Source organism: Eucyclogobius newberryi, unplaced genomic scaffold (assembly GCF_026437365.1).
Source record: "Eucyclogobius newberryi isolate DKJ021-1_F unplaced genomic scaffold, fEucNew1.0.hap1 SCAF_2, whole genome shotgun sequence".
In the NCBI taxonomy this organism is placed as follows: domain Eukaryota; kingdom Metazoa; phylum Chordata; class Actinopteri; order Gobiiformes; family Gobiidae; genus Eucyclogobius; species Eucyclogobius newberryi.
Genome location: NW_027315834.1, coordinates 41,208,266 through 41,231,590, shown reverse-complemented (window position 1 = coordinate 41,231,590; position 23,325 = coordinate 41,208,266). Strand labels below are relative to the sequence as shown.

The 23,325-nt window shown below is 41.7% G+C and overlaps 3 protein-coding genes across 4 annotated transcripts; all 3 read left to right on the top strand.

Moving 5' to 3' along the window:
* Positions 1 to 148: 148 nt before the first annotated feature.
* Positions 149 to 8,805, top strand: slc35e4 (solute carrier family 35 member E4). 2 transcript variants are annotated; one of them, XM_072455398.1, is made up of 3 exons: positions 149 to 237; positions 969 to 1,579; positions 4,401 to 8,805. In XM_072455398.1, the coding sequence occupies exons 2-3, from the start codon at positions 988 to 990 to the stop codon at positions 4,925 to 4,927; spliced, it is 1,119 nt and encodes a 372-aa protein (XP_072311499.1). In that variant the 5' UTR covers positions 149 to 237; positions 969 to 987; the 3' UTR covers positions 4,928 to 8,805. The 2 variants fall into 2 exon arrangements, with proteins under 2 accessions (XP_072311499.1, XP_072311500.1); XM_072455399.1 differs by lacking the exon at positions 149 to 237 and having other exon boundaries at positions 849 to 1,579.
* A 312-nt stretch (positions 8,806 to 9,117) lies between these two features.
* Positions 9,118 to 12,175, top strand: smtna (smoothelin a). Its single transcript, XM_072453524.1, has 7 exons — positions 9,118 to 9,403; positions 9,949 to 10,040; positions 10,230 to 10,473; positions 10,536 to 10,575; positions 11,381 to 11,498; positions 11,594 to 11,745; positions 11,833 to 12,175. The coding sequence occupies exons 2-7, from the start codon at positions 9,951 to 9,953 to the stop codon at positions 11,978 to 11,980; spliced, it is 792 nt and encodes a 263-aa protein (XP_072309625.1). The 5' UTR covers positions 9,118 to 9,403; positions 9,949 to 9,950; the 3' UTR covers positions 11,981 to 12,175.
* A 3,249-nt stretch (positions 12,176 to 15,424) lies between these two features.
* inpp5ja (inositol polyphosphate-5-phosphatase Ja) lies at positions 15,425 to 22,292 on the top strand. Its single transcript, XM_072455397.1, has 12 exons — positions 15,425 to 15,833; positions 16,205 to 16,312; positions 16,467 to 16,575; positions 18,043 to 18,159; positions 19,449 to 19,624; positions 20,285 to 20,396; positions 20,500 to 20,609; positions 20,676 to 20,886; positions 20,952 to 21,089; positions 21,181 to 21,246; positions 21,320 to 21,424; positions 21,503 to 22,292. Exons 1-12 carry the CDS (start codon positions 15,481 to 15,483, stop codon positions 21,932 to 21,934), a joined length of 2,037 nt encoding a protein of 678 aa, XP_072311498.1. The 5' UTR covers positions 15,425 to 15,480; the 3' UTR covers positions 21,935 to 22,292.
* Positions 22,293 to 23,325: the final 1,033 nt, after the last annotated feature.

Genomic DNA, 23,325 nt, shown 5'->3' with positions numbered 1-23,325 from the left:
GTCCTCTGGCCATGATATCCAGCCACATCCCTTTGTACATAGCCAGTGGTCATCCCCAAAGCCCTCCCCAGAGCTTTCAGGGGCGTTTGAAGCTGAACGTGCTGTGACGTCATTGGTCCAGATAAAAGGCTCGTGTCTCTTTAAATGTGAGCGCTGTTTCTGAGCTGACGCCACGCACGAGCTCAGCAAAGATGCTGCATGTTGGTCATAAAGGGCAACAGTCAGTCACGGAGGAAGGTAAAACGCACTTTTGTGAGGATTTACGTTTGTTGAAAGTGTAGTCTGTGTTCTGTAAGAGGTATGTACACTCATGTTTGTTTACAGGGGGCTTAAAGGGGCTTGTCTGTCTCCAGGACTGAACATGCGCCGCTACTGTTAGCTCCCGTTAGCTGTGTCTGGTGTCAAGTGACTCTGTGACAGTTCCCTTTATGACAGAGGTCAACTATCACAGTCTATGCAGCCCATTTATTTTGTGATAATGGTTATACATATGTAATAACAGCGCCCCGTAGAGTGGGGATCGAGTTGATGAGCCGTGTGCTAAAAGTGTCCCAAGATGTGCTGTCCCATAATGTGCTCTAGGTAAGGTAATATAATGTCATCTCCAGTGAATATAGGTCAGGTTATATTTAAAGCCCCTTTACTTGACACCGATTGCTCGTGTCTGTGCGTGATGTGTATTTAAGGCGTTACAGCTGATGTTTACCTCAGTGTTTTGGTGCAGATGCGTCACTGGAGTTACGCTCACGTTGAGGCGGCGCAGTTCGTCCTCTTCCTGGTCTCTGCTGTCAGTCGGTTTTACTGAGTTACACAACCCGATCCTCATGCAAAATAGAAACACGTGCTTTTAGATGGTGGGGATAAAGTTACTCAATTTCGCGGACACGGAGCGTTTACTTGATAAATGCAGACTGTGGACTGATTACAGAAGTATGTTTATGTTCTGTGGACGTGTGCTTGTCTTTCAGGGAAGACGATGAAGTGAACATGAGCAGGACTGATGGCTGTTTCAAAAGTGAGCCTCATGTGGAAGCCCACAGCAGGCGCAGACCTGTGAATGAGATGCTTCATCTGTTGTCTGCTGTCATTGTGTGGCTGGTGACCGGGAGCACTATCTCCAGCCTCAACAAATGGATCTTTGCTGTGTACAACTTCAGGTATCCCCTGCTCCTGTCAGCGCTGCACATGCTGACAGCCATAGTTGTGGACTATGTGCTGATCAAACTGAGAATAATCCACCACAGAAAAGCAGGGGAACAGGAACTGACTACCAACGCAAAATACAAGGTTTTCCTTTTGAGTTTAACTTTCTGTGCCAGCATCGCCTTTGGAAACATGGGTCTGACCTACGTCCAGCTCTCCTTCGCACAGATGATTTACACCACAACTCCTCTGTTCACCCTGGCTATTTCCACTTTTGTCCTGGGGAAACAGCACCACATCATCAAGTACACGGCCATGATGCCCATCTGCCTGGGAGCTTCCTTCAGCATCATGGGAGAAGTCCAGTATGATCAGACTGGATGCATTTTTGTGTTTGCTGCCACGATGTTAAGAGGCGTCAAGTCCATTCAGCAGAGTAAGTTTTTTCTGTACTATTTGATAAAGGATAAAACATATGTAATAAGCACATATCTTTCTGTATAATTATAAGATAACATACATGAGCTACAACTACCTAAAAGTTACTCATTTAGATTTAGCATTATTGTTTATTGTCTTGTTTAAAAAAAAACTGGCAAAATGACATATGACACTATAGAATTGTTCTTGAGAAACACACTTTGAATGGAAAGAAACTTCATAAATCTCCTTTTGCCTGTTCAAATGCACTGATAAAATGAGACAAACTTGTTCACAACTGAAGCACATGGATACGTCTGAAGCTTCTGTTATGTAACAGAAAGAACATGTTGTTGTTGTTGTTGTTGTTGTTTTATGGCGGTTGGCATCCGAGTGTTGCATTACCGCCAGACTTTATTCCTCAGACGTTTCGTAGTCCTCAGACTCTCAAGTCCTCAGACTCTGTCGTAGTCCGTAAAAGTACTCCTTCCATTGCTTTGGTGTTACAAAGCCCATGAGGTCATGATATGTCTTTGTGACTAGAATAGTTGTTGTTGTTTCAGAGACAACACCCTAAAGTCTGGCGGTAATGCAACACTTGGATGCCAACCGCCATAAAACAACAACAACAACAACAACAACAACTATTCTAGTCACAAAAACACATCATGACCTCATGGGCTTTGTACGCCAAAGCAATGGGAGGAGTACTTTTACGGACTACGACAGAGTCTGAGGACTACGAAACGTCTGAGGAATAAAGTCTGGCGGTAATGCAACACTCGGATGCCAACCGCCATAAAACAACAACAACAACAACAACAACAACAACAACACCCGGCTTTATTCCAGGGAGACTCTTCTTCATCTTCCTCTCCTTCTTTGACGTTCGGTGCTTCCACCGTACAGCTTTATTCTTCAGGCTTCATTCTATAGGCTTTAATATGTCCACTGATGTCGCCGCTTGGTAGCCGTGCGTCTACGAGACTGGGCGAGGACAGGAGACCACCCCCACCCCCATCTCGTCACCCCCATCACTCCGACTCCCATTCAGCGCCTTTAGCCTGTTTTCTATATCTGCCCAATCAAGCTCCTTTGTTCCAAGGAATCTCCCCGCAGCTTTAGCAATGATCCTGATCCTTTCAGTTCTGCTTTGAGTCTGAGCAGCACAGTTTACAATATCCACCATAAAGAGTACAAAATCCTCTCTATCCACAACCAGGGTATTCTCATTAATTCTGGAACCTGCACACTTGGGACCTCCACTCTTGAAACCTTCACACTTCTTGGGAGCCACGCTGGCCTTTCTCATTTCGCCCTGGCTGGGAGCAGCGCTGGCTCCTCTCTCTGTATTTACTCTAAACTCGTTACTTGAAACTTTCTTGACTGCATCTGCATAGGATATACCTTGAGAGACCTTTATTTTCTGCACCTCAGCAGCTCTTTTGCTAAACCTGCATCCCCCGTAGGCAGAGCTATGTTCTTCCCCACAGTTACAGCACTTCAGTTTTGCTCCCACGTCACACTTCACATACTCATGATCTCCTGCACATTTACCACATCTTTGCCTCCCTCTACAGACCGCTGCAATATGCCCAAAGCGCTGGCACTTAAAGCAACGCAGGGGCGGCGGAACATATGGCCTGACGCTATAGCACATGTACCCAATGAACACCTTACTAGGCAGGCACCTCCCTTCAAGTGTTACCATTACCGACAAGCTGTCACATCTTACCCCAAACCGGGTCACCTTCAAACGCCTAGCGTCCACCACCGTAACTCCCGTCAAATTCTCCTTAACTTCATCCACAGACGTCGCCGTAGGGACACCTACGATAACTCCTCTGACCGTGTTTCTTTCAGCATCAGACACAAGAATGTCCTTTCCACCCAGACGTTTAGTTCCAATCGCCTTCCGTTGCTGAGCCGCGTCCTTGCACACGACCAGCAGCGAGCCATCTCTTAAGGACACTCGCACTCTTGATCACTCCCACAGCTACAGTTAGGCTCTTTGACAATGCCACTGAATTCCACTCCTTAAAGGATGCACTATCCTGTGCAAGCTTTATGATCACCTTACAGTCTCTGCTCTCACCCCGGATATCAATAGCTTCAGCCTCCTCCTGCTGCTCATTCCCAGAACCCCGGACGAGCTAAGGGACTTTTTACGTTTCCGGGCACGTGCAGGCAGAAAAGGCTGCTCCTCCACGCCGTCCAGAACGTCTTCCATCCCCGATCCACTCTCCTCCGCCATCTCCCGTCTCTCCAGACCGGGTGTTGAGCAAGGTCTCCTCACAGTTTTGTACAATGGCGGTTGGCATCCAAGTGTTGCATCTGTTGTTGTTGTTGTCTTTTTATCGGACTTTAAACCTGGAGGTGGGACAGAGGTGGGGCTACACTAGTACTGCATGTTCTGTCTCATAAAAAGAGTCTTTTCTTTTTACACACTACACTTTGTTTTAACCAATAGCTTCTTATTATTATAAAGCATCATTACGTCACATTATTGCAAACTAAAATTGTACTTAAATTAATTATTTAAATCTTTGTATGCTCTCTTCAGAAAATTACACTTCTTTGTCACAAAGTCACACAACAACCATATAACTGTGTAGTAAAAGTGCTTTTATTAATAAACTATAAATAAATTATAGTTTATACAAGTTTCAGATTGAATAATTATTCACCCAAAGCGATATCTTGATTTTTAATTGAATTGAGGTATTGCCCATGGACAGCTCGTTTATTATGTATTCAGTCACTCTTGGTTTATGCAACATTTATGCTTGTCCTTAGTTGAAAAAGACAAATATGTAATGCTATCCTCTTTGTGCCAGGCATTCTGCTTCAGGAGGAGAAGATCAACTCCATGTTCCTGCTCTATCTTATGGCCATCCCCAGTTTCTGCATCCTGGCGGTGGCGGCTCTCGTGCTGGAGAACTGGGCGCTGTTAGAATCCCCTCTGCACTACGACAAACACCTGTGGATGTTCATCCTCCTTAGCTGCATGGGCTCAGTCATGTACAACCTGTCCAGTAACTGCGTCATCACGCTCACCTCTGCCGTCACGCTGCATGTCCTGGGGAACCTGAACGTGGTGGGGAACCTGCTGTTGTCCCAGGTGCTGTTTGGCTCTGAACTGTCCGCCCTGAGCTGTGTGGGAGCAGTGCTCACTCTGTCAGGCATGCTCATCTATCAGAACTCTGAGTTCCTCATAAAATACATGGACGCTCGCGGCGCTAAAGACAAAGCCTCTGGACACTTACTGTTCAACACTCTCCACACTGAGTACAGCAGCAGTGCCACAGAGTCGGGGTATGACCAGCAGAGGTTAGAGGGTAAGCTGCAAGACAAAGTTGACTAATGCAAACAAAAATAAACCTGAGCAATGGGAAAAAAAACACCTGCAAACAGTCCAGATAATATGCCCTCATTATTTTTGTCCACTTTCTCTTAAACTTTTTCTGCTGTGATGTAGGATTCAACATTCAACATGTTTAATACTTTGAGGACATTTCTCAAGAAGTGTGTCAAAAGTCAAATGTGGCATAAAAGTGGTGTTAGTATCATTTGCCTGTTTTAGTGTGAAAAGTCTGGACAATCCAAGTAGCATGTGAATGCAGCTGTATTATCTGTCATTGACTGTCACAGATACGTTCTCTTGTAGTTTCATAATGGCTACAATCTCTGTCTTAAAGGCGCAATGGACGATTTTTCGGCGATTTGAGAACGCAGGCGGAAGTGCGCATGCGCACTCCCCCGTACAGACAACACACACGTGCGTTTGTTTATTAGCGCAACGGATCGCATCGCATCTTTTGTCTCCCATAGATTTCCGTCTTCTTCTCGAACTGTCTTTCTCCGTCTTCATTTTGTCCAGTACACTGAGGGAACTATATTATGATAGATCAATGTGCTTAGACACGCAGAAACGAAACGTGCTCCTCATGGGGACGAGCCACACAAGGCTGCAGGTGAGCGGTAGGTGCGTTTTAAGATAAGATAAGATAAGATATTCCTTTATTGTCCCACATGGGGAAATTTCATTGATGCAACGCAGGCAGATACAGAGGTAGATACAGAGGAAAAGAACAGATCACTTATAGGAAGTTTGAAAAACACTCTCAGTAGAAGATCTATAGACCATGTCAAACTTTGCGTTTTCCTTAGGATGTCCGCTGAGATAACGTGACGATCTCCGGGTAAGACGACGATACTCCGCAGTTTCATGAGTTCTTCCTTTGTGTAATCACGCACCGGCGTCAGCCGGGGGGCGCGGGGGGGCCGGGGGGGGGGCTCGGAGCCGAGGCACATCGCGACGACACAACACTCAATCCAGCCGAACAAAGTCAAAACAAGTTGAATTAAAGCGATTCCAGTGCAAAAAAATATATGATTGATACGTGGCAGGACTAATCGGCAGTCCACGCCACGAAGAAATAAGACTCAGATTTGGGCCCAAAAAATTGTCCATTCAACCTTTAATGCTAATTTATTCTCCTTTTTTGTTCGTACACAGATTGGTGCTTTCAAAGTATATTTACCGTTGCTGCATTTATTTACAACCGTTTGGCTGTGTTCTTTTAAATTGTGGTGCAAGATCCTCTGCAGTTCAAATATTTATTTAATGTAGAGTTAATTTATTCCACATTTAAGTCCTCCTTTGTTTAGAACTAGTATAGCAATTGTGTAGTCCTATTTTAGACTTGATTTAGCCCTAGTTTAGAGCTAGAATATTCCTGTTTTAGACTTGGTTTAGCCCTATTTTAGAGCTAGAGTAGTGCTTCTTTAGACTTGGTTTAGCCCTAGTTTAGAGCTAGAATATTCCTGTTTTAGACTTGGTTTAGCCCTAGTTTAGAGCTAAAGTAGTCTTGTTTTAAACTTGGTTTAGCCCTAGTTTAGAGCTAGAATATTCCTGTTTTAGACTTGGTTTAGCCCTAGTTTAGAGCTAAAGTAGTCTTGTTTTAAACTTGGTTTAGCCCTAGTTTAGAGCTAGAATATTCCTGTTTTAGACTTGGTTTAGCCCTAGTTTAGAGCTAAAGTAGTCTTGTTTTAAACTTGGTTTAGCCCTAGTTTAGAGCTAGAATATTCCTGCTTTAGACTTGGTTTAGCCCTAGTTTAGAGCTAGAGTAGTCTTGTTTTAGACTTGGTTTAGCCCTAGTTTAGAGCTAAAGTAGTCTTGTTTTAGACTTGGTTTAGCCCTAGTTTAGAGCTAGAATATTCCTGTTTTAGACCTGGTTTTGTATATAAGTGCTACTCAGAAGAAAAACAAATATTGAGGATTCCACAGTTCATTTAGAACACAGTTTTAGGAGGAAAAAAATTAGGAAACAATGTGAGAAAAGCGTTACTTTGTTTTTCAGTTCAATCTAGTGGCATTTTAAAGTAAAGAGTTCCAGTGTTGCTCCCTCAGAACAACACCGACAGGCAGAAGCCTCAGGTGCATCATATAGAACACATACATGAGCCTTTACTCCTCATATGGTGAATACACTAAAACTGATACATCATGAGGAGTTCATACTGACACAACCCAACTGTTTTCTGAGGGCTCTGAACCTTAACGTGGGTAGTTAAATCTGCAGGTAGAGAACAGGCCCAGAGAGCGTCATGGGCACAATATAAAGCAGAGAATAATTCATATATTCTATGTTTGTATGTCAAAAACCGTAACCCGATGTAGAGACTCTTCTCTTGTCACCTCTTGGCAGCTTTTACTTGAGTGTGAAGGGCAAACTTGTTACATACAGTTTCCGTTGTCATTAAAGCACACTTGACAGTCTTCAGTGATCTGCAAATGGTTCTGAAATAATAAGCTAAGTTAGATTTCCCAATTAAGACCTACATTCTGTTCAGACTGTCTTTTATCAAGTCTCTTTGGAATAACTCCAATTACGTTTTAAATGCACTGCAACTGTGCCATCATAATTTGATTCTTGGATCTCTAAGGAGTTACACTCCCCGATGGAGGTGCTGCTGGAAAACCACAGTGGCTATTTTAAAATATTGTTTTTGCTTAAACATTTAGTTGAGTTGAGACTTCTGACACTTCAAATACATGTTTGACTTAACACTAAATACATTAGTACTAAAAACATCCGTTTAAACGTCTCTTCTCATCCTTTAAGTTTAAGTGACTTATTTTCTTGCCAAACCAAACTGTTTTATGTCAGTATTTCTGAATTATATTGCTTTTGTTTTTCAGAATGGATATTTTATTCCCTTTAATACATATTTATTTGTATTATTTATTGTATTATTTTCAGTCCGACTGTGTGGCTTGTTATTGCTGTAGATGAAGTTGTGAAAGTTCTTGCACATGATGTATGTCTTTAAATAGCACACTCTATTTCAATGAAGTCCGAGCAGCACAGACACTGACTAGTGACTGAAGTCCTGTCTGTGTGGTAAGGCAATGCCAAACGTTTACCTAGAAAACATCTTTGTCACAGTACCAAGCCATACATCACAGTTTTTAAACGTTTACTTGTTTCTAAGCAGATTTTATTTCAACAGTGCCATTCAAGCTTATAATTTGAGTCATATGTTTTAAAAACCTAAATGTGAGCATTTTTTAATACATTAGATGTTTTGTTTTACAAAACTGAATTATTTGTTTAGAATTGTGTTTATGTCAGATAAAATAATACCTCATTTGTCAGGGAGGATGTGTTCTGTCTTTTATTTGAAGACGTGGAGTCAGAAAAGCAGCTTTGGCCAGTCAAAACAGAAGTTGTAGCGAGTCAAAGCTGCTTGTTCTTTTAAACTCCTAAATGCCAGAATGGTTTGGAGTGACGGGCAGAACAGCTGTTGCACTACAACTGTACAACAACAATGCCTTCAGAGTGGCATGTACTTGTACTCACTGGTTTGTTCCATTGCGTGTTGGATGTAAATAATAATTTTAATATATTTATGTATTTTGTGGCTGAAGAGGGTTATGTCTAAACTGAGGCGTTTGCCTCATGCCTTACTCTATGTGCACTTCCTGTAGGAAAACTGTTTTCTCCATAACGTTGTGGTCACAAGTTTTGGAGCCAAAAGCGTCCCTACAAGGTTTGGGTTTTGGGGGAAATAAGAGATTTAAGTTTAAGTTGGGACTGTTCAAATTATATTTAACACGTCCAAAAGTCTAGACCATTGTATAATAATCCATCAATTAAACTCTGGCAAACTAGAGGCATTGATTGAGTTTTATGTAACATAAAAATGCAAACAATAAAATAAAAAGATTACAAACTATGTAATTTGTTTCGTCTTTGAGTATGTGAAGCTTTATAACATCCAGCAGTTGCCTTCCACAAGGGGGAGTCATGTTCTATTCACCTATCGTTTTAGTTATATGCTGTAATAAACCAAACTTATCTAATTTTAAATGTTTTTCTCATTTACAGTTTCATAAGGATAATTTCAAACAATCGTGACTGAGGTTTGTAATCTGCTGTTCATTCTAGGAATTCCTTAATTCTATAAACATGCATCTCCACACCGGCTTTTGCCTCAATAAGGCAGTGCTCCTCAGTTACATTCCTCCTTAACCCTTTCATGTCACTTCACATGACTCTGCTGCCACGATCTGTAACACAGGGGGAACATGCAACACATCACCAACACAACATTAGCCCAGGTTCAGATGCCTCCAAAAAGCTAAAACCCAGGATTTGGAGAACAGAGGACAGATGGTCTTTTTTGTCCCTCCTCCAAGACTCTCCACTCTTGGTTGTTACAATCACCTTTTCCTCTGAGCAAACATGTGTCCTGTGCAGTGTGTGCAGGGGATCCCTCTACACTGAAGACCCGAAGAGGAGCTGCAGCACAAGTCCACTGGACTGAAGAACAGGTCAGTCACTTCTGTCATATTGCAACATATTACTACAGTATCGTTATGTTTTGTAATTGCTTCAGCTCCTTCTTTGGTTCATTGTTATCAACTGCAATTCATAATGGCCTCGGTTCTGCGACATTACTATCTTTGTCCATGCTTTGCCCCTAATTTGGGGAGAAAAACGTTTTGGTGAAGTGGAAAAGAAGAATTCAACTCTAAAAGACTTTTGAACACATTGAATGTCACTTCTATTTAAGGTATGATAGTTGCAGTAATGTAGTACTACAGCTTGGTCGCCTGGTCAGTCAAGAATACAAGATGTGGGATCTTCTGTGTACAGTAGATTACACAGAGAAATCCAGTCCGGATCCAAATAACTATGTCTCATACCAAAAAGTTGACTTGTTTTTGTTGCAGTTTACTTCAGTGTGGAGACCGTTTACAGATCACTTCTTTGTTACTTTAAAGCATATTTAAATGACCTTATACATACTTAGTGTGTGGTTGAACAACTGTTAATAATTTAATGTCACCAACATCAACATGTTAATTTCCCATAGAAATGGCCTCTGGAAATCCCAGTGATTCTTCAGGATCATTGACCAAAGAGGAACTTGCAGCAATCGAGGATGAAGATGTACTAAACAAAATGGTCAGCCGATAAACAATTCTCCCTCACATTAAACATCTGCCTCGAATAATGGTCAGCAGAACATTTCAAACGATAGCCACAGTGTTTAAATTTAAATCAATTGCATCCATTGCATATTACAGAGTTTGTAATGAAATTCTCACTCACAAACTATATAATGTTTACAAATGCAATGTCATTTGTTTCCAGCTTGACAATGCAAAAAACTTTGAAGAGAGGAGTATGATTCGTGCTGCTTTAAGGGACCTGCTGAGGAGACAAATAGGTAATCATTTGTTTCACCATATGAGTTTTATATCTCTTTCACATTCTACAATTCCTTTTCTTTCATATAAATGTATAGGGGAGAGGAGAGAGCGTCAGGACTTAAAACAAAACGATAAAGATGCAGCTGGTGGAGGAGGAAGCACACTGAACCAGAAAACGTCTTCAAGTACGTCTGAATCTTTCTTTACCATCTGGGAAGTCAATGATGGCACTGTTTGTTGTTTACAGAGCAAGAATCAGCCTTCACACAAGACAACAAGACAACAAGGTGAGGGCTGTGTGTGTGTGTGTGTGTGTGTGCGTGCGTGCGCGTGTGCGTGCGTGCGTGTGTGTGTGTGTGTGCGTGTGCGTGCATGTGTGTGTATGTGTGTGTGCGTGTGTGTGCGTGTGTGTGTGTGTACGAGGGGGGACCTGCCTCTCTTATGGGGACAGAAACCAGGTCCCTTTGACGTAAATCCTTAAATTTTACTTGATACAGATCAACGATCAGTGTTGGCAAGAATACTTTGAAAATGTATTTAGTTACGGAATACTGAATAATAACAATAACATTTATTTTGTAATGTATGGTCCAATTAGAGGACTGTATTCTGATTGGCATTAACTCGTGATGTATTACAGTGTAAAACACGACATGAGATCAAACACTTCTTTATGTTTGTTTGCTACGCATTTGTATTTGTTTATCACTAACTAGAGAGGCCAGATTAGCACACACACTCACACTGTTTTTTACTTTCTCACTGATACTTTGCACTTTGAAGCCTTATGATCAAAAACTACAAGGTGATCCTTTGATTTTAGGAACGTAACACCACCAAATGCAGGTGCAGTCACGTCCGTTATTGTCCTATTTTATATACAGTAATACACAGTGTGTGTGTGTGTGTGTGTGTGTGAGTGTGTGTCATCTTTAATAGAAGGAACTATAGAGTCATATACACATTTACCTTTACTGTGAGCGTGACTACTTTTCCGTGTACAAAACAGCCCACACAAATCTATAGCAAGGTTAACACACCTGCTGCTGTGGATACAAATATCATTAATCGATAACCAAATATATGTTCCAGTAAAACCAGTCCCTCTGCAGTGTTACCACAGAAGTGTCCCACCACAGCTCTGCCCAATGCCAAAAACGTCAAACAAATGCTTCTAGACTGGTGCCGGGCCAAAACAGAACCTTATGAGGTAATTGTTTCCTCACTCTCCCGTGATTTATTGCTGTGTCGCCAAACACGACTATGTTACTCCAGTCGAGTCACTTGCACTGACTTATTCTACAGGGCGTGAGCATCCAGAACTTCTCCTCCAGTTGGAAAGACGGCATTGCCTTCTGCGCCCTGGTCCACCGCTTTTTCCCCGATGCGTTTGAGTATTCCACCCTCAACCCAAACAAACCCAGGGACAACTTCCAGCTCGCCTTCAGCACAGCAGAGTGAGCTCACTGCCCTTATAAGTACAAGGGGATGTGAAGTTATCTGCGACCATGCTCTGACACAGCCTCTCCTTCTCTCTCACACAGGAGGCTGGCTGGCTGCCCCTCTCTGCTAGACCCTGATGATCTGGTGAGGATGCACGAGCCGGACTGGAAGTGTGTGTATACGTACATACAGGAGTTCTACCGCAGCCTGGTGGAGAAGGGCCTGGTCAAAACCAAGAAGAGATCATAAACCAACAGTTTTTAGAACAAACATATTGAGCAATGACCATTCTTAAACAATCACTTTTTCTTCCAGCAAACTAGTTGCACTGTGACAGATCTTTAGGCCATTGATTTAATCAGTGTGAAGGGTAATTGATTTGCACAATAATTTAATGTTATTAATTACCATTTTGGAACCACCAGATCAAATGGAGTTTCGTCAAATCAAACGCTCCTTGTCAAATGACAAATTAAGATTGAAGCCAATCCTCATATTAAAGAAAAAACTAGATTAGATTTATGACATTTATCTGGTATTTACACCAGTAACACATTAAAGACGATGTTTTGTGGCCATTAGATTCTTAACAGACACAAAAGCGTTCATAAATGTCAACTCAAAGTTGGCTCAGTTTTACACGATAATAATCATCATTAAACACCAAAAGGTTTACACACTCACCAGTGACTTTTACAAGGCTTTGACCTCACTTAAATGTGGGTGATGGGTTATCAGCCGACACACTCTTGATTATTCATAATTTTGTGTTTTTTGCAGGTTAATGCTAACAGCGATAGGGAAAATAAATTAGACTGGCTCTGGAATCCCTCAAATCTCACGGGACTTATCGAGTTGCCAATTGATCAATAGCATGAGCAATGCTCTTTGTCAAAGAACACAAATGTATTATTATTTTTTGCAAATTACCATGCACAATGTGTAGGCCTAAATATGCAAAACAATAAGATGAACATCAGCAACACTAAATTAGACGGTCCAAATAAATGTTATTAAAAAAATATAGTATCTATAAAAATGAAAATAAATACATATTAAAATACCATTACAACAAAAGCTTATAGGCGGATCAGGAACTTATTTGTGAATGTTTTGTGTGTGTGTGGACTGGCATGTGTCCTGAGATGACAATATAGCACTTACACTTAAAGGCGGTATGGACGATTTTTCGGCGATTTGAGAACGCAGGTGGAAGTGCGCATGCGCACTCCCCCGTGCGGACTGATACAACACACAGTGCGTTTGTTTATTAGCGCAACGGATCACATCGCATCTCTCGTCTCCGTAGATTTCTGTCCACTTCTGCGTCAGCTCGAACTGTCTTTCTCCGTCTTCATTTTGCCCCGTACACTGAGGGAACTATATTATGATAGATCCATGCGCTTAGGCACGCAGAAACGTGGGGACGAGCCTGACGCAGCTGCAGGTGAGCGATAGGTGCGTTTTATGATTGATACGTGGCAGGACAAATGATTTATCCACGCCACGAGGAAATATGATAAAAGATTTGCTGAAAAAAATCGTCCATACCACCTTTAAGTAAATGTAACGTTGTTTTACCTTGGCCTGATCACTGATGTAAAAGGTTGTCATAATTGAATACTATAAATAAACGGTAGTGTTTGAGCAGAGACATCATGGTGACAGCTGGCGATTAGGGTCAGTGCATTCCTCTGAGATTACACATCTGCATCAATCACACTCTGGAAATCCAGGGCATGTTAATGGTGCTTTACTGAGTGTGCAGAGAGTGACTCTTTCACTGATGGATGTGGTTTTCTGTGGATGAAGGCAGAGAAATACATCAACAACAGATACTGTAAACTATGTGTTAGTTTCAGTTGGCTCTTCCCTTCAGACACATATAAAGCAGTGATTCACCAAACATATATTCACTCTGTAAACAATTGTCAATTAACAGAATTACATAGTAATTATTTACACTGTTAAGCTACTCTCTTATGACTAATTGTTTTAACAGAGGAACGTAAAAGCCATTTGGTTTTTGTTTCGGCCTAGTTAAAGTTTATTAGACATGTTAGAGTACATATTTCACAAAAATGTAGTGAGCATGATTATATTTAAGATGTTACCCTCTGAAATGTCATCTTTTCTTTTATTTATTTTTTCAGTTTTACAATGTTGTTGATGTTTATACTTTTACTTCCTGGTTGGACACGAGCAGCAGCTGTGACATGGGTAGAGATAAACAGCTACCTAGTAAACATAATGTAAAAAAGGGCCAACATCCATATAAATTACACAAAATGTATGGTTTAACAAATAATAATACCTGATAACACCCTAATTTTGTTAAATGAGTGTTTAACCCTTGGATTGAATAGATTCTGTTCTGTTTAAATATATTCTTCAGCTCTACTTATTTTAAAATGTTTCCCCACAAACTTGATTGATGTAAAACGATGACAAATAGTTACCACAGGGGGCTATCCACCAAAATAAATAATAATTAGAAAAACACGAGTACATTTGAGCAGTCTATACTTTGTTTTGGTGCTCTCTCTCTGGTGCTCCAGCTGATCCATACACATCTCCCACTCACTCATCAGATTGACAACCCGCACAATACACATTTCATTATTGACCCTTTGATCAATGGTCCCGTCTGTGACGCACTGGTGCCACTACAATGCGTCACAGACCCGCTCGCAGGTGCGCGTGTGTTTATCTGAGCGCGCGGGGAGACGCGGTAAATGGGCGGAGCGAACTAGTGACCGGAGCCGCTGCCGGTGTGGAGCTGCTGCGGGCGGGACGCTGCTGCTGCTGCTGCTCGGGACCGGCCCTACGTCTGTGACAACAACATCAACCGGGATCATGCCAAAACAAATGCAGACAGCGACTGGATTAACGGTTCTTTAACGCGCACGCACGAGCCGCGCGGTGACGGTGACGGAGACGCGCGCCTTGTCCTGCTGCTGCTCGCGTGCTCCGTGGACTGTAGAGGGACCAGGACGAGGACCAAGAGGGGCTCGCCTCGTGTGCGGTCGGATAAGTCACCTCTGAGGTTCCTGCCTGAAGGAGACGCGCAGGCCGAGGTGAGACCGGTGTCCCTGAGATGCAAAGCCTGAATGAAGCGTGCACCTGCGTCTGAGCGCGTGACGTGTCTTTTATTAACCTGACCAAAAAAAAGACAAATTTGACAAGACGTTTTGAAATATGATACGATATGTAAAGAGCTCCGGCTGCAAGGCTTCAACTGAACATGACTATAATGACTGTCAATGAGTGTGGGTTCTGTTTGACCTCTGTCTGTTAGACCAAGCCCGTTATAGGTTATGTGGTAGCCACGTGACTCCTTTTGCAAAGAGGCTAAATATTAATTATTGAAAGTGAGATCAACCTTCGCTCTGGCTTACAAAAAGGAAAACTAATTATGTTTGACTTGAACTGTGGAGAAAAGTAGCCGTGTCTTTAAAGGTGAACAAGTGTTTTCTAAATGATTAGGCCTGAGGAGCAATTCTGAGTTAGAAATGTCCTTTGGTTCTGCTTTAGCCCATAGTAAATATAAACTCTGTTATTATTTGAATATAAAGTCTTGACAGTTACATTTTCTCTTCTTGACTCAGTTTTAAGATGCAGTTTCTTATTCAGACATTTGGTTGATTCTTATGTTGTTTTTTTGCAGTTTTATGGGCCCATGTGCACGCTGGACATATCAAAGCTCCACAGTTCAAGCCCACAGCTCTGCAACCAAACCAGCAGTTCAAATGGAGTCCCGGCACACACAACCATCTGCTGCCCCAACAGAAATGTCTAGCATTAGCAGACCAAGACCCACCACTCTTGGGAATAAAAAGATGACAAGGATCCCTGAGCCTTCAGTGGACATCGATTTGATTCCAGTTTGTATTCCAGGTCCTCAGAGCATCAACGTGCCCTCATATGCTCCCACAGAATTGACTTTTCCTCTTCAAAGTCCACACAGCCCTCAGTCATTCTCCAGCCAGCCTTACCTGAGCCCCAGTCTGAACTTGCCTCCACCTCAGGTCGACTGCAAACCCAGCACCAGCCCCACACAGAGCCAAGCACCACCGGAGACGTCAGGAGGCAGTGATTTCAGGTACGTCACAGGCTTTCTTCCATTTCCACTGTCCGGCCCTCACTATTTAAACATGTAACTTGCAACATTACAAGTTATATAATCTACTTTCTATATTACCTGCGTTGCAACAATGAAATTTCCCCATGTGGGACAATAAAGGATTATCTTATCTTATCTTATCTTTCCATATTTCACATAATGCAGATAAAACCTTGCTCTCAATGACACATAAACTGCGTCATCAGTGAGTTCCACTGAACAGATTCATTTTTTCTATCTGCAGAAACACAGCAGAGCGCTCTTTCCCCTGGGATTACAACAGATTATGTCCTCTTTCACCTAGACTCTAAACACAACAGTATGATGCAATTCTTTTGTCCTTTTGAAAGGGTGCACATCGTCACATGGAACGTGGGCTCCGCAGTGGTCCCCGATGACATCACATCTCTGTTTGGACCAAATGTTTCAGATGGAAGCGTTGACATGTTTGTCATTGGGCAAGTATTCCTCCTGCTTTCAGTGCCAGAAAGACAGCTGTAGGGCCTACTCAGTCATCTGCGTTCTTTTTAATTTGTCCTTAACATTTATCAATCATTATGCAGTGGATTACTCATTTGTACCAAGTGAAAACACTTTATTTCCACATTACAGACTTCAGGAAGTCAACTCCATGATCAACAAGAGGCTGAAGGATGCGCTCTTCTCAGACCACTGGAGTGAGCTTTGCATGGACACACTAGGTCCATTCGGATATGTTCTGGTGAGTTCATTTTATTTTCAAATACAATGTTTATCAATGCGTCACAAAGTCCATGTAGGTTGAACATTAAATTGAATGGTGATTTTATAGATGAGAGCCCAGATGAGGAGCAGAGGAGACTTGATCATGATTTGAAGAGCTGCCATAGGAACTTTAGACCTTTAAAGTGTGTGAGTCCATGGCAGCTGTGGAGATGTGATGACTTGGCTGTTTTTTGTTTTGTTTTTTAATGGGGCAGCTTGAAAATGAACAGCTAATGCTGTAAATACACCAGATTTCCCTCTGTAGTCCTTGAGACGGGGGTAAAAGCAAACACAACACAGAGTACAGTCCGGTTTAGACAAGACAACATAGTACAGTACAACAGGCACAGTTGACACAAGAAATGATACAATGCACAACAACTCACATAAAGGTACACAAGTTTTGTACTAAAGTACTAGATAAAGGGCCTATGACTGTGCTACATGCATGTAGCACAGTCATAGGCCCTTTATCTAGTACTAATACATATGTATGTATGTATGCATGTATGCATACATGCATACATGCATACATGCATACATACACACATACACACATACATACATACATACATACATACATACATACATACATACATACATACATACATACTATTTATATATATATATTATATACATTATCTTTTGCTTGCCTGGCTGTGTTTTTGTTGTTGTTGTTGACAAATTCCCCCAAAGGTGGTGGGGCAGAGCCATTTAGTGCGCTATACACTTGGTAAACAAGAAAATGTTCAATAAATCAAGGTAAGGTAGGGTAGGTAGGCCTTTCCTGAAGCCATCTTTACCCCATGAAGCACTGGGAACAACGTTTCCCAAAGCCTCCTAAACATGTGGAGGCTAAAACAAATTTTGACAGAGATTACACAGAACATAAACTTTTTTAGCTTTTTGCTGTTTCAAAACCTATTTCTGTCTCCTTCTCTTGAGTTCAAAATGCTTGGTTCCACCTCGTAACACAGAAGGGTTAATTCAAGCAATTGTCTTTGTTTTAGTCCATGTGTCTTCACCAGATTCAGATGCTTTCATTGCCTTTATTGCAAAGCTTGCTAACTTTAACTCTAATGTCTAATATTTGACCTCCCTGGAGCTGCTTCTTTCTTCTGCCACAGCAGAAGGTGAATCTGCCCTTTCCTGACAACTGGAGTTTGGAAGCTCAGAAAGAGGCCGACTTTACTGTTTTTTTCTGCAACTGTAAAACTGTAAAAACTGAAAAAAATGTAAAGAATCTAATAATGCCAAGTTTAAGGTTGAGTTATTTTTTGTCACCATAGGGAAATCTGTTCTCTGTATTTGACCTGTCCTTCAATGCCGATGGCACAAGGGTCAGTCAGGACTATTGGAGCATTTTAACCAACGCACTCCTGCGACCGTATAACAATTAACTCTTTGTAAATTGTGCTTCATAACCTCTTCCCTCCGTCACCAGGTGGCCTCCCAGCGGATGCAGGGCGTATTGCTGCTGGTCTTCTCAAAATTCTGCCATCTCCCCTTTGTGCGGGGCATTCAGACCCAGAGCACACGGACAGGACTTGGGGGATGCTGGGTAAGTATGACGGAGCACGGGCCTGTGGTGGTGGGACGGTGTGTGTGTGTCTCCGTCCTCCTGTCGGATGTGTGTGCGTGTAGGTGTGTGTGTGCCGCTGGTGCAGTCTCCTTCTCTTTGAGGTCAGTGCAGCAGCAGGAAGCCTGTCTCTGTGAATCATCCACCACACACATCCTCACCTCTGCTGCACCAAAGCTCTGGTCACAACTACCACAAACAACATCCAATCCTCTTTATTTATATAGCACGTTTCCCAAGTGCTGCAAACAGAACATTAGATACACTTGCACTGCCAGCGCTCCGAAACGAGGAGAGGGACTACACCCACATATTTTGCACTTATGAAACAACGACGACGACGACGACGACGACGACGACGACAACATATAGTAAATTAAAAGAGTAGATGCAGGAAGAGGCAAAGACCATGTAGGCCAATATATTAAAGCCTCCACAATAAATTAAGATAAGATAAGATAATCCTTTATTGTCCACAATAAATGTCATTGTTGCCACGCAGGTAGACACAGAGGAAAGGACAGATAACTTGTAGGAAGTTTAAAAAACACTCTTAATAGAAGAACAAAAACTCCTATAGACAAAACCTCTCATTTCCTAATAAGGAATGGAGGGGAAAAATAAAGATAAAAATATAATATAGAATAAAATAAAAACAGCTTAGCGTAAGACAAGATAATACTAATAACAATAACAATGGCAATAAATGAACATATAATGAAAATGGTGAAAGAATAAAACTCTAAAACAGTGAATAATCTGAAACAATAAATAGTGTCTAAAACAACAAATGGGATAAAACTGTAATAGATAAAAAGCAATAAAATAAATGACGCAGAGGACCAAACAACTCATAAAGTGTTAAAAGCCATAGAATAAAAGTGGGTCTTAAGACGAGGCTTAAAAACACTCCATGTGGGGGCCAATACGCACCAAACCACAGATTTGTTTAATATTAAAAATGTACTTAACTAACATTTGTAAGTACAAGATAGGTATGACAAATGTAATTAAAAGTAGTAGTATTTAACCTGCTATTGATTGTATGACAAGCAATATCGATGGGTTTCAGCATTATTCTAAATTAGGGCTGTTTCTATTGTGATTAAAAGTTTTGAACAAAATACTTTACCTTAATGAATGTGGTGAGTGAGTGAGTGATTGTGGTCAAGGTGAATTAATATTTCTTTTTAATGCAGTATTCTTATTACTATACTATAGTTCTGATCAAATTATGCATATGTTGACATTTGATCTTCTCTTATGCTCAGGGGAACAAAGGAGGCGTGAGTGCCAGGATGACGTTGTTTGGCCACACCGTGTGCTTCCTGAACTGTCACCTGCCAGCGCATCTGAGGAACTTGGAGCAAAGGATGGAGGACTTTGAGAGCATCCTGCAGCAGCAGCAGTTTGAAGGAGGAGCTGCCACTGGTGTCCTGGACCATGAGTATGCACATGACTCATTTAACTATAAAACTCAATATACGTTCTTTAATAAGGTAAACCTTTATAGTTAAAGTGCACATGACAGGTTAGACCATACGCTTCAATAAAACGCAGTAAACATAAGATAAGATAAGATAAGATAAGATAAGATATTCCTTTATTGTCCCACATGGGGAAATTTCATTGGTGCAACGCAGGTAGATACAGAGATAGATACAGAAGAACAGATCACTTATAGGAAAGTGATTATGTAATAATAGTTTACTATAAATTTGGCCTATTTTTCCCCAGTTTGACATTTTTGGGTTTGATGTTTATAATGTGACTTCCTGGTTGGACATGAGCAGCAGATGTGACATAGAGGTATTTCACAACTGTTACTTAGCAAACATGGGCCAACATACATCTAAATCACACAATAGTTATGATTTGAAACATAATAATACAGGCTAACACCTTTTTAATTTGTTACATCATTGTTTAACTGTACAATGTTGCTGCATTTTCAGTAGAATATCTCTTATTGATGACATCACAGAGGAATTATTTTCCACTTCTTGAAATTTGTCACACCACATTAAGTACTACTTAGAAAGACATGAAAACCTGTCGTGTGCACTTTAACTTTACATTCGCTGACACCACATGTTTTTGTTCACAGTGTGATATTTTGGTTTGGAGATTTGAATTTCCGAATTGAGGATTATGACATCCATGTTGTAAAATGTGCAATCGACAGCAATAAACTGCCTCTTCTGTGGGAGCGAGACCAGGTGAGGCCCCTTTTGATGTTGTGTCCTATTTTTGACAACAGATGGCGCTATAACAGCAGTTTAGCCGTGGTGGATCATTTTTGCTCTGCTGTCTGCTCCACAGTTGAACATGGCTAAAAGCACAGAGTCCATATTGGAGGGCTTCATGGAGGGTTCGCTCAATTTTCCACCCACTTATAAGTTTGATGTGGGGACCAATACATATGATACCAGGTTAGCTTCAGAAAGTTTGCACTGTTCAGAACAGTCTTTATCAACACTTGTATATATCTGTGCCAGTGCAAAGAAGAGAAAACCTGCCTGGACTGACCGCATCCTGTGGCGTCTTCGTCGTACTGGCTCTCCTGTTCCTTCCCACAATGCAGCACTGCAGCGAGGTCTAACATCTTGGTTTGGCGGCACAACCAAAGTGACACAGCACACTTACAGTTGTCACATGAGTTACACAATCAGTGACCACAAGCCAGTCTCCTCCCTGTTTTCATTGCAGGTAAGATGCTAAACCATTTGAAATTTGCACTGCAGATTTAAGTGGAATCTACATTGTCCCCATAGTTTCCATTCAAAGTAGAGAGGCCACTTGTGGAGCTACATGTAAACACAGAGTGGACAAAAGTCTCTGATGCTGCGGTGAGAGTGACTGTAGCCTCGAGTTATCAGCGGAGCTCCTGGGACTGGGTGGCCATTTACAAGGCAAGATTTGATTACACGTTTTTAAATTAAATATACGAGATACATCTGTTGCCCTCATAACCCTGTGTCTTGTGACTGTGTCTTTTCCCAGGATGGGTTCAGACATTACAAAGACTACCAAGCCTATGTTTGGGCTAAAGGGGAGCATGGCTCACAGGTCAAAATACTAAGAAATAACAGAAATATTAAAACTGTAAATGGGTTTTATACATAACTATTTCCATCTATAGGTTACATTTCCAGAAGAGGAATTGCCAAAGGACCACGGAGACTACATCCTAGGTTACTACAGCAATACTATGAACAGTATTGTTGGCTTGTCAATGCCTATTCAGGTAAAAAGAAAAAAAGAATAAAGTCAAATAATATGAATCAACATTCAACTTTTTTTTTTCTTTTTTTACATTCAACAGATAAAAATACCTATCCACAGCCCGACCCTGCAGAAATCAGACAGTTCAGACATCAGCTCAGAGGATGACAGCACTCTTGTTCTGCTGGCTCCAAACTCCCGCAGTCCTAGTCCAAAAACAGGAAAGCACCACCAGCGTATTCGACGTAGCCGCAGTCCAGCAGTCCCTGCTCTAACCACCAACCCTCTCCCTTCATTGCAAGGCCTCAGTGTCAGCCCACTGTCAAAAGACAGCCAGACTCCCAGTCGCTCACCTTGTTCTGCAGCTAAGAAGGAACGGCTGGTTTCTCCAGATTTTATTCCATCACCGGCAGTCAGCCCTCTTAGTCCTCACAGCCCAGTGTCTCCAGGCAGTAGAGTGTCTGCACCTGAAGCCTTGGTTGCAGCCATCTTAGGAGACAGCAGACACTCGGGTTTTAAACCAAACACATAGGAGTAACAAGGTAAACAGACACAGCTTAGTACAATGATACATTTCTCATCAGCCCACATACATGGTCTCTGCTAATAGAAGCAGCACATTACTGATCAGCAGATTGAAAACATTCCTGTTCACTTTTCACAAATAGGCCTACATTATGTGACAAACATGTTCTGGACCAGCAAAGTGCATTTACAGACTCACAAGCTACTGTATATCACACCAACCATATTGAATATGAAACCAAAATAAGAGGACTTACAAAGGATTTGAACTGTGTTTCATCAGACTCTGAAGCCCGGCATCATGCACTTCATGGCCCCAAGATGGAGGAGGAATTTAATTGTGTTCTTTTTTTCTTTTAATAAATAGTTCGAGTAAGTTGAGCATGTATTGAGAGATTAAGACAAACACAAATATATTGATTATATACAGGCTGTTCAAACAAAATACGCACGCTTGAAAATGTTTTGGCCACTGGGGGGCACTACACTTTTAAAAATGCTTTTAAACCACAAATATGCAAATGAATCAAGTTTGCGCTCTAAAAAATAAATGAATTGTGGATAATGCCATTTAAACTTAAAGTATACAATGTTGTAGCAAAAAAGCACGAATCTATTACAATATCTGGATAGGATATTGCTAGTTAAACCTGTCGTATGTTGGACTAGTGACCAGTCCGTTGGTACTGCAGCGAAAGCAGTACCATAGAGCGCAATGTAAAACCCAACTTCATGTTCGGCTCACGGGGGCCTACAGTTTCCACAAAGGTCTGTTTTTTGTGGCAATTTTTGGATATTCTCAGGTCATTCACTTTTTTTTCAGTTAAAAATCCTTCAGTTTTTTTGAAACAGCCTTTAAATATTTCACTTCGGCTCACGCCGCTTCGCCCAGATCCGCTCTGGGAAACCGCCCTCTGATTGGTCAGAGCAGTTACATGGTAGTGATTGGCAGACTGTATATTGATATCAATACTGACAGGTATCGAAAAGTATACTTACATTTTCTGCAAAAAAGGCATATGACCCACGCACTTGGATCACAGAATGCTTGGAGATGGACAACCTCGATAGGACTCTAAGAGCATTCATAGCAAACTCGATCCGGATGTGGAAAACCACCCTTGAGACCAATGGTATACAACACTTGCACTAGTGTCCATCAAATGTGCACAGGAACAGGCCCTGAGCACCAGAGTAATAGAGGCCAAGATCTCCCACATCAGACGAGACCCAAGGTGTAGGCAATGCAAAGGGATCCATCCTGCACATAACTGCAGGGTACAAGATGCTGGCAGGGACAGCTTGCATGGAGCGCCATAACCAGCTGCTGGCACAGTGTACAGAAACATCTGTGCAGAGTACGGGCTGGAGACCCCAAGGACAAAGTGGTAAATACCT

Coding starts and splice junctions, on each gene's coding strand:
- slc35e4 (XM_072455398.1), top strand. CDS start 988: ATGAGCAGGACTGATGGCTGTTTCAAAAGTGAGCCTCATGTGGAAGCC. Junction 1,580..4,400: donor CGTCAAGTCCATTCAGCAGA/GTAAGTTTTTTC, acceptor TCTTTGTGCCAG/GCATTCTGCTTCAGGAGGAG.
- smtna (XM_072453524.1), top strand. CDS start 9,951: ATGGCCTCTGGAAATCCCAGTGATTCTTCAGGATCATTGACCAAAGAG. Junction 10,041..10,229: donor AAGATGTACTAAACAAAATG/GTCAGCCGATAA, acceptor ATTTGTTTCCAG/CTTGACAATGCAAAAAACTT. Junction 10,474..10,535: donor GAACCAGAAAACGTCTTCAA/GTACGTCTGAAT, acceptor TGTTGTTTACAG/AGCAAGAATCAGCCTTCACA.
- inpp5ja (XM_072455397.1), top strand. CDS start 15,481: ATGGAGTCCCGGCACACACAACCATCTGCTGCCCCAACAGAAATGTCT. Junction 15,834..16,204: donor TCAGGAGGCAGTGATTTCAG/GTACGTCACAGG, acceptor TCCTTTTGAAAG/GGTGCACATCGTCACATGGA. Junction 21,425..21,502: donor GCTTGTCAATGCCTATTCAG/GTAAAAAGAAAA, acceptor TACATTCAACAG/ATAAAAATACCTATCCACAG.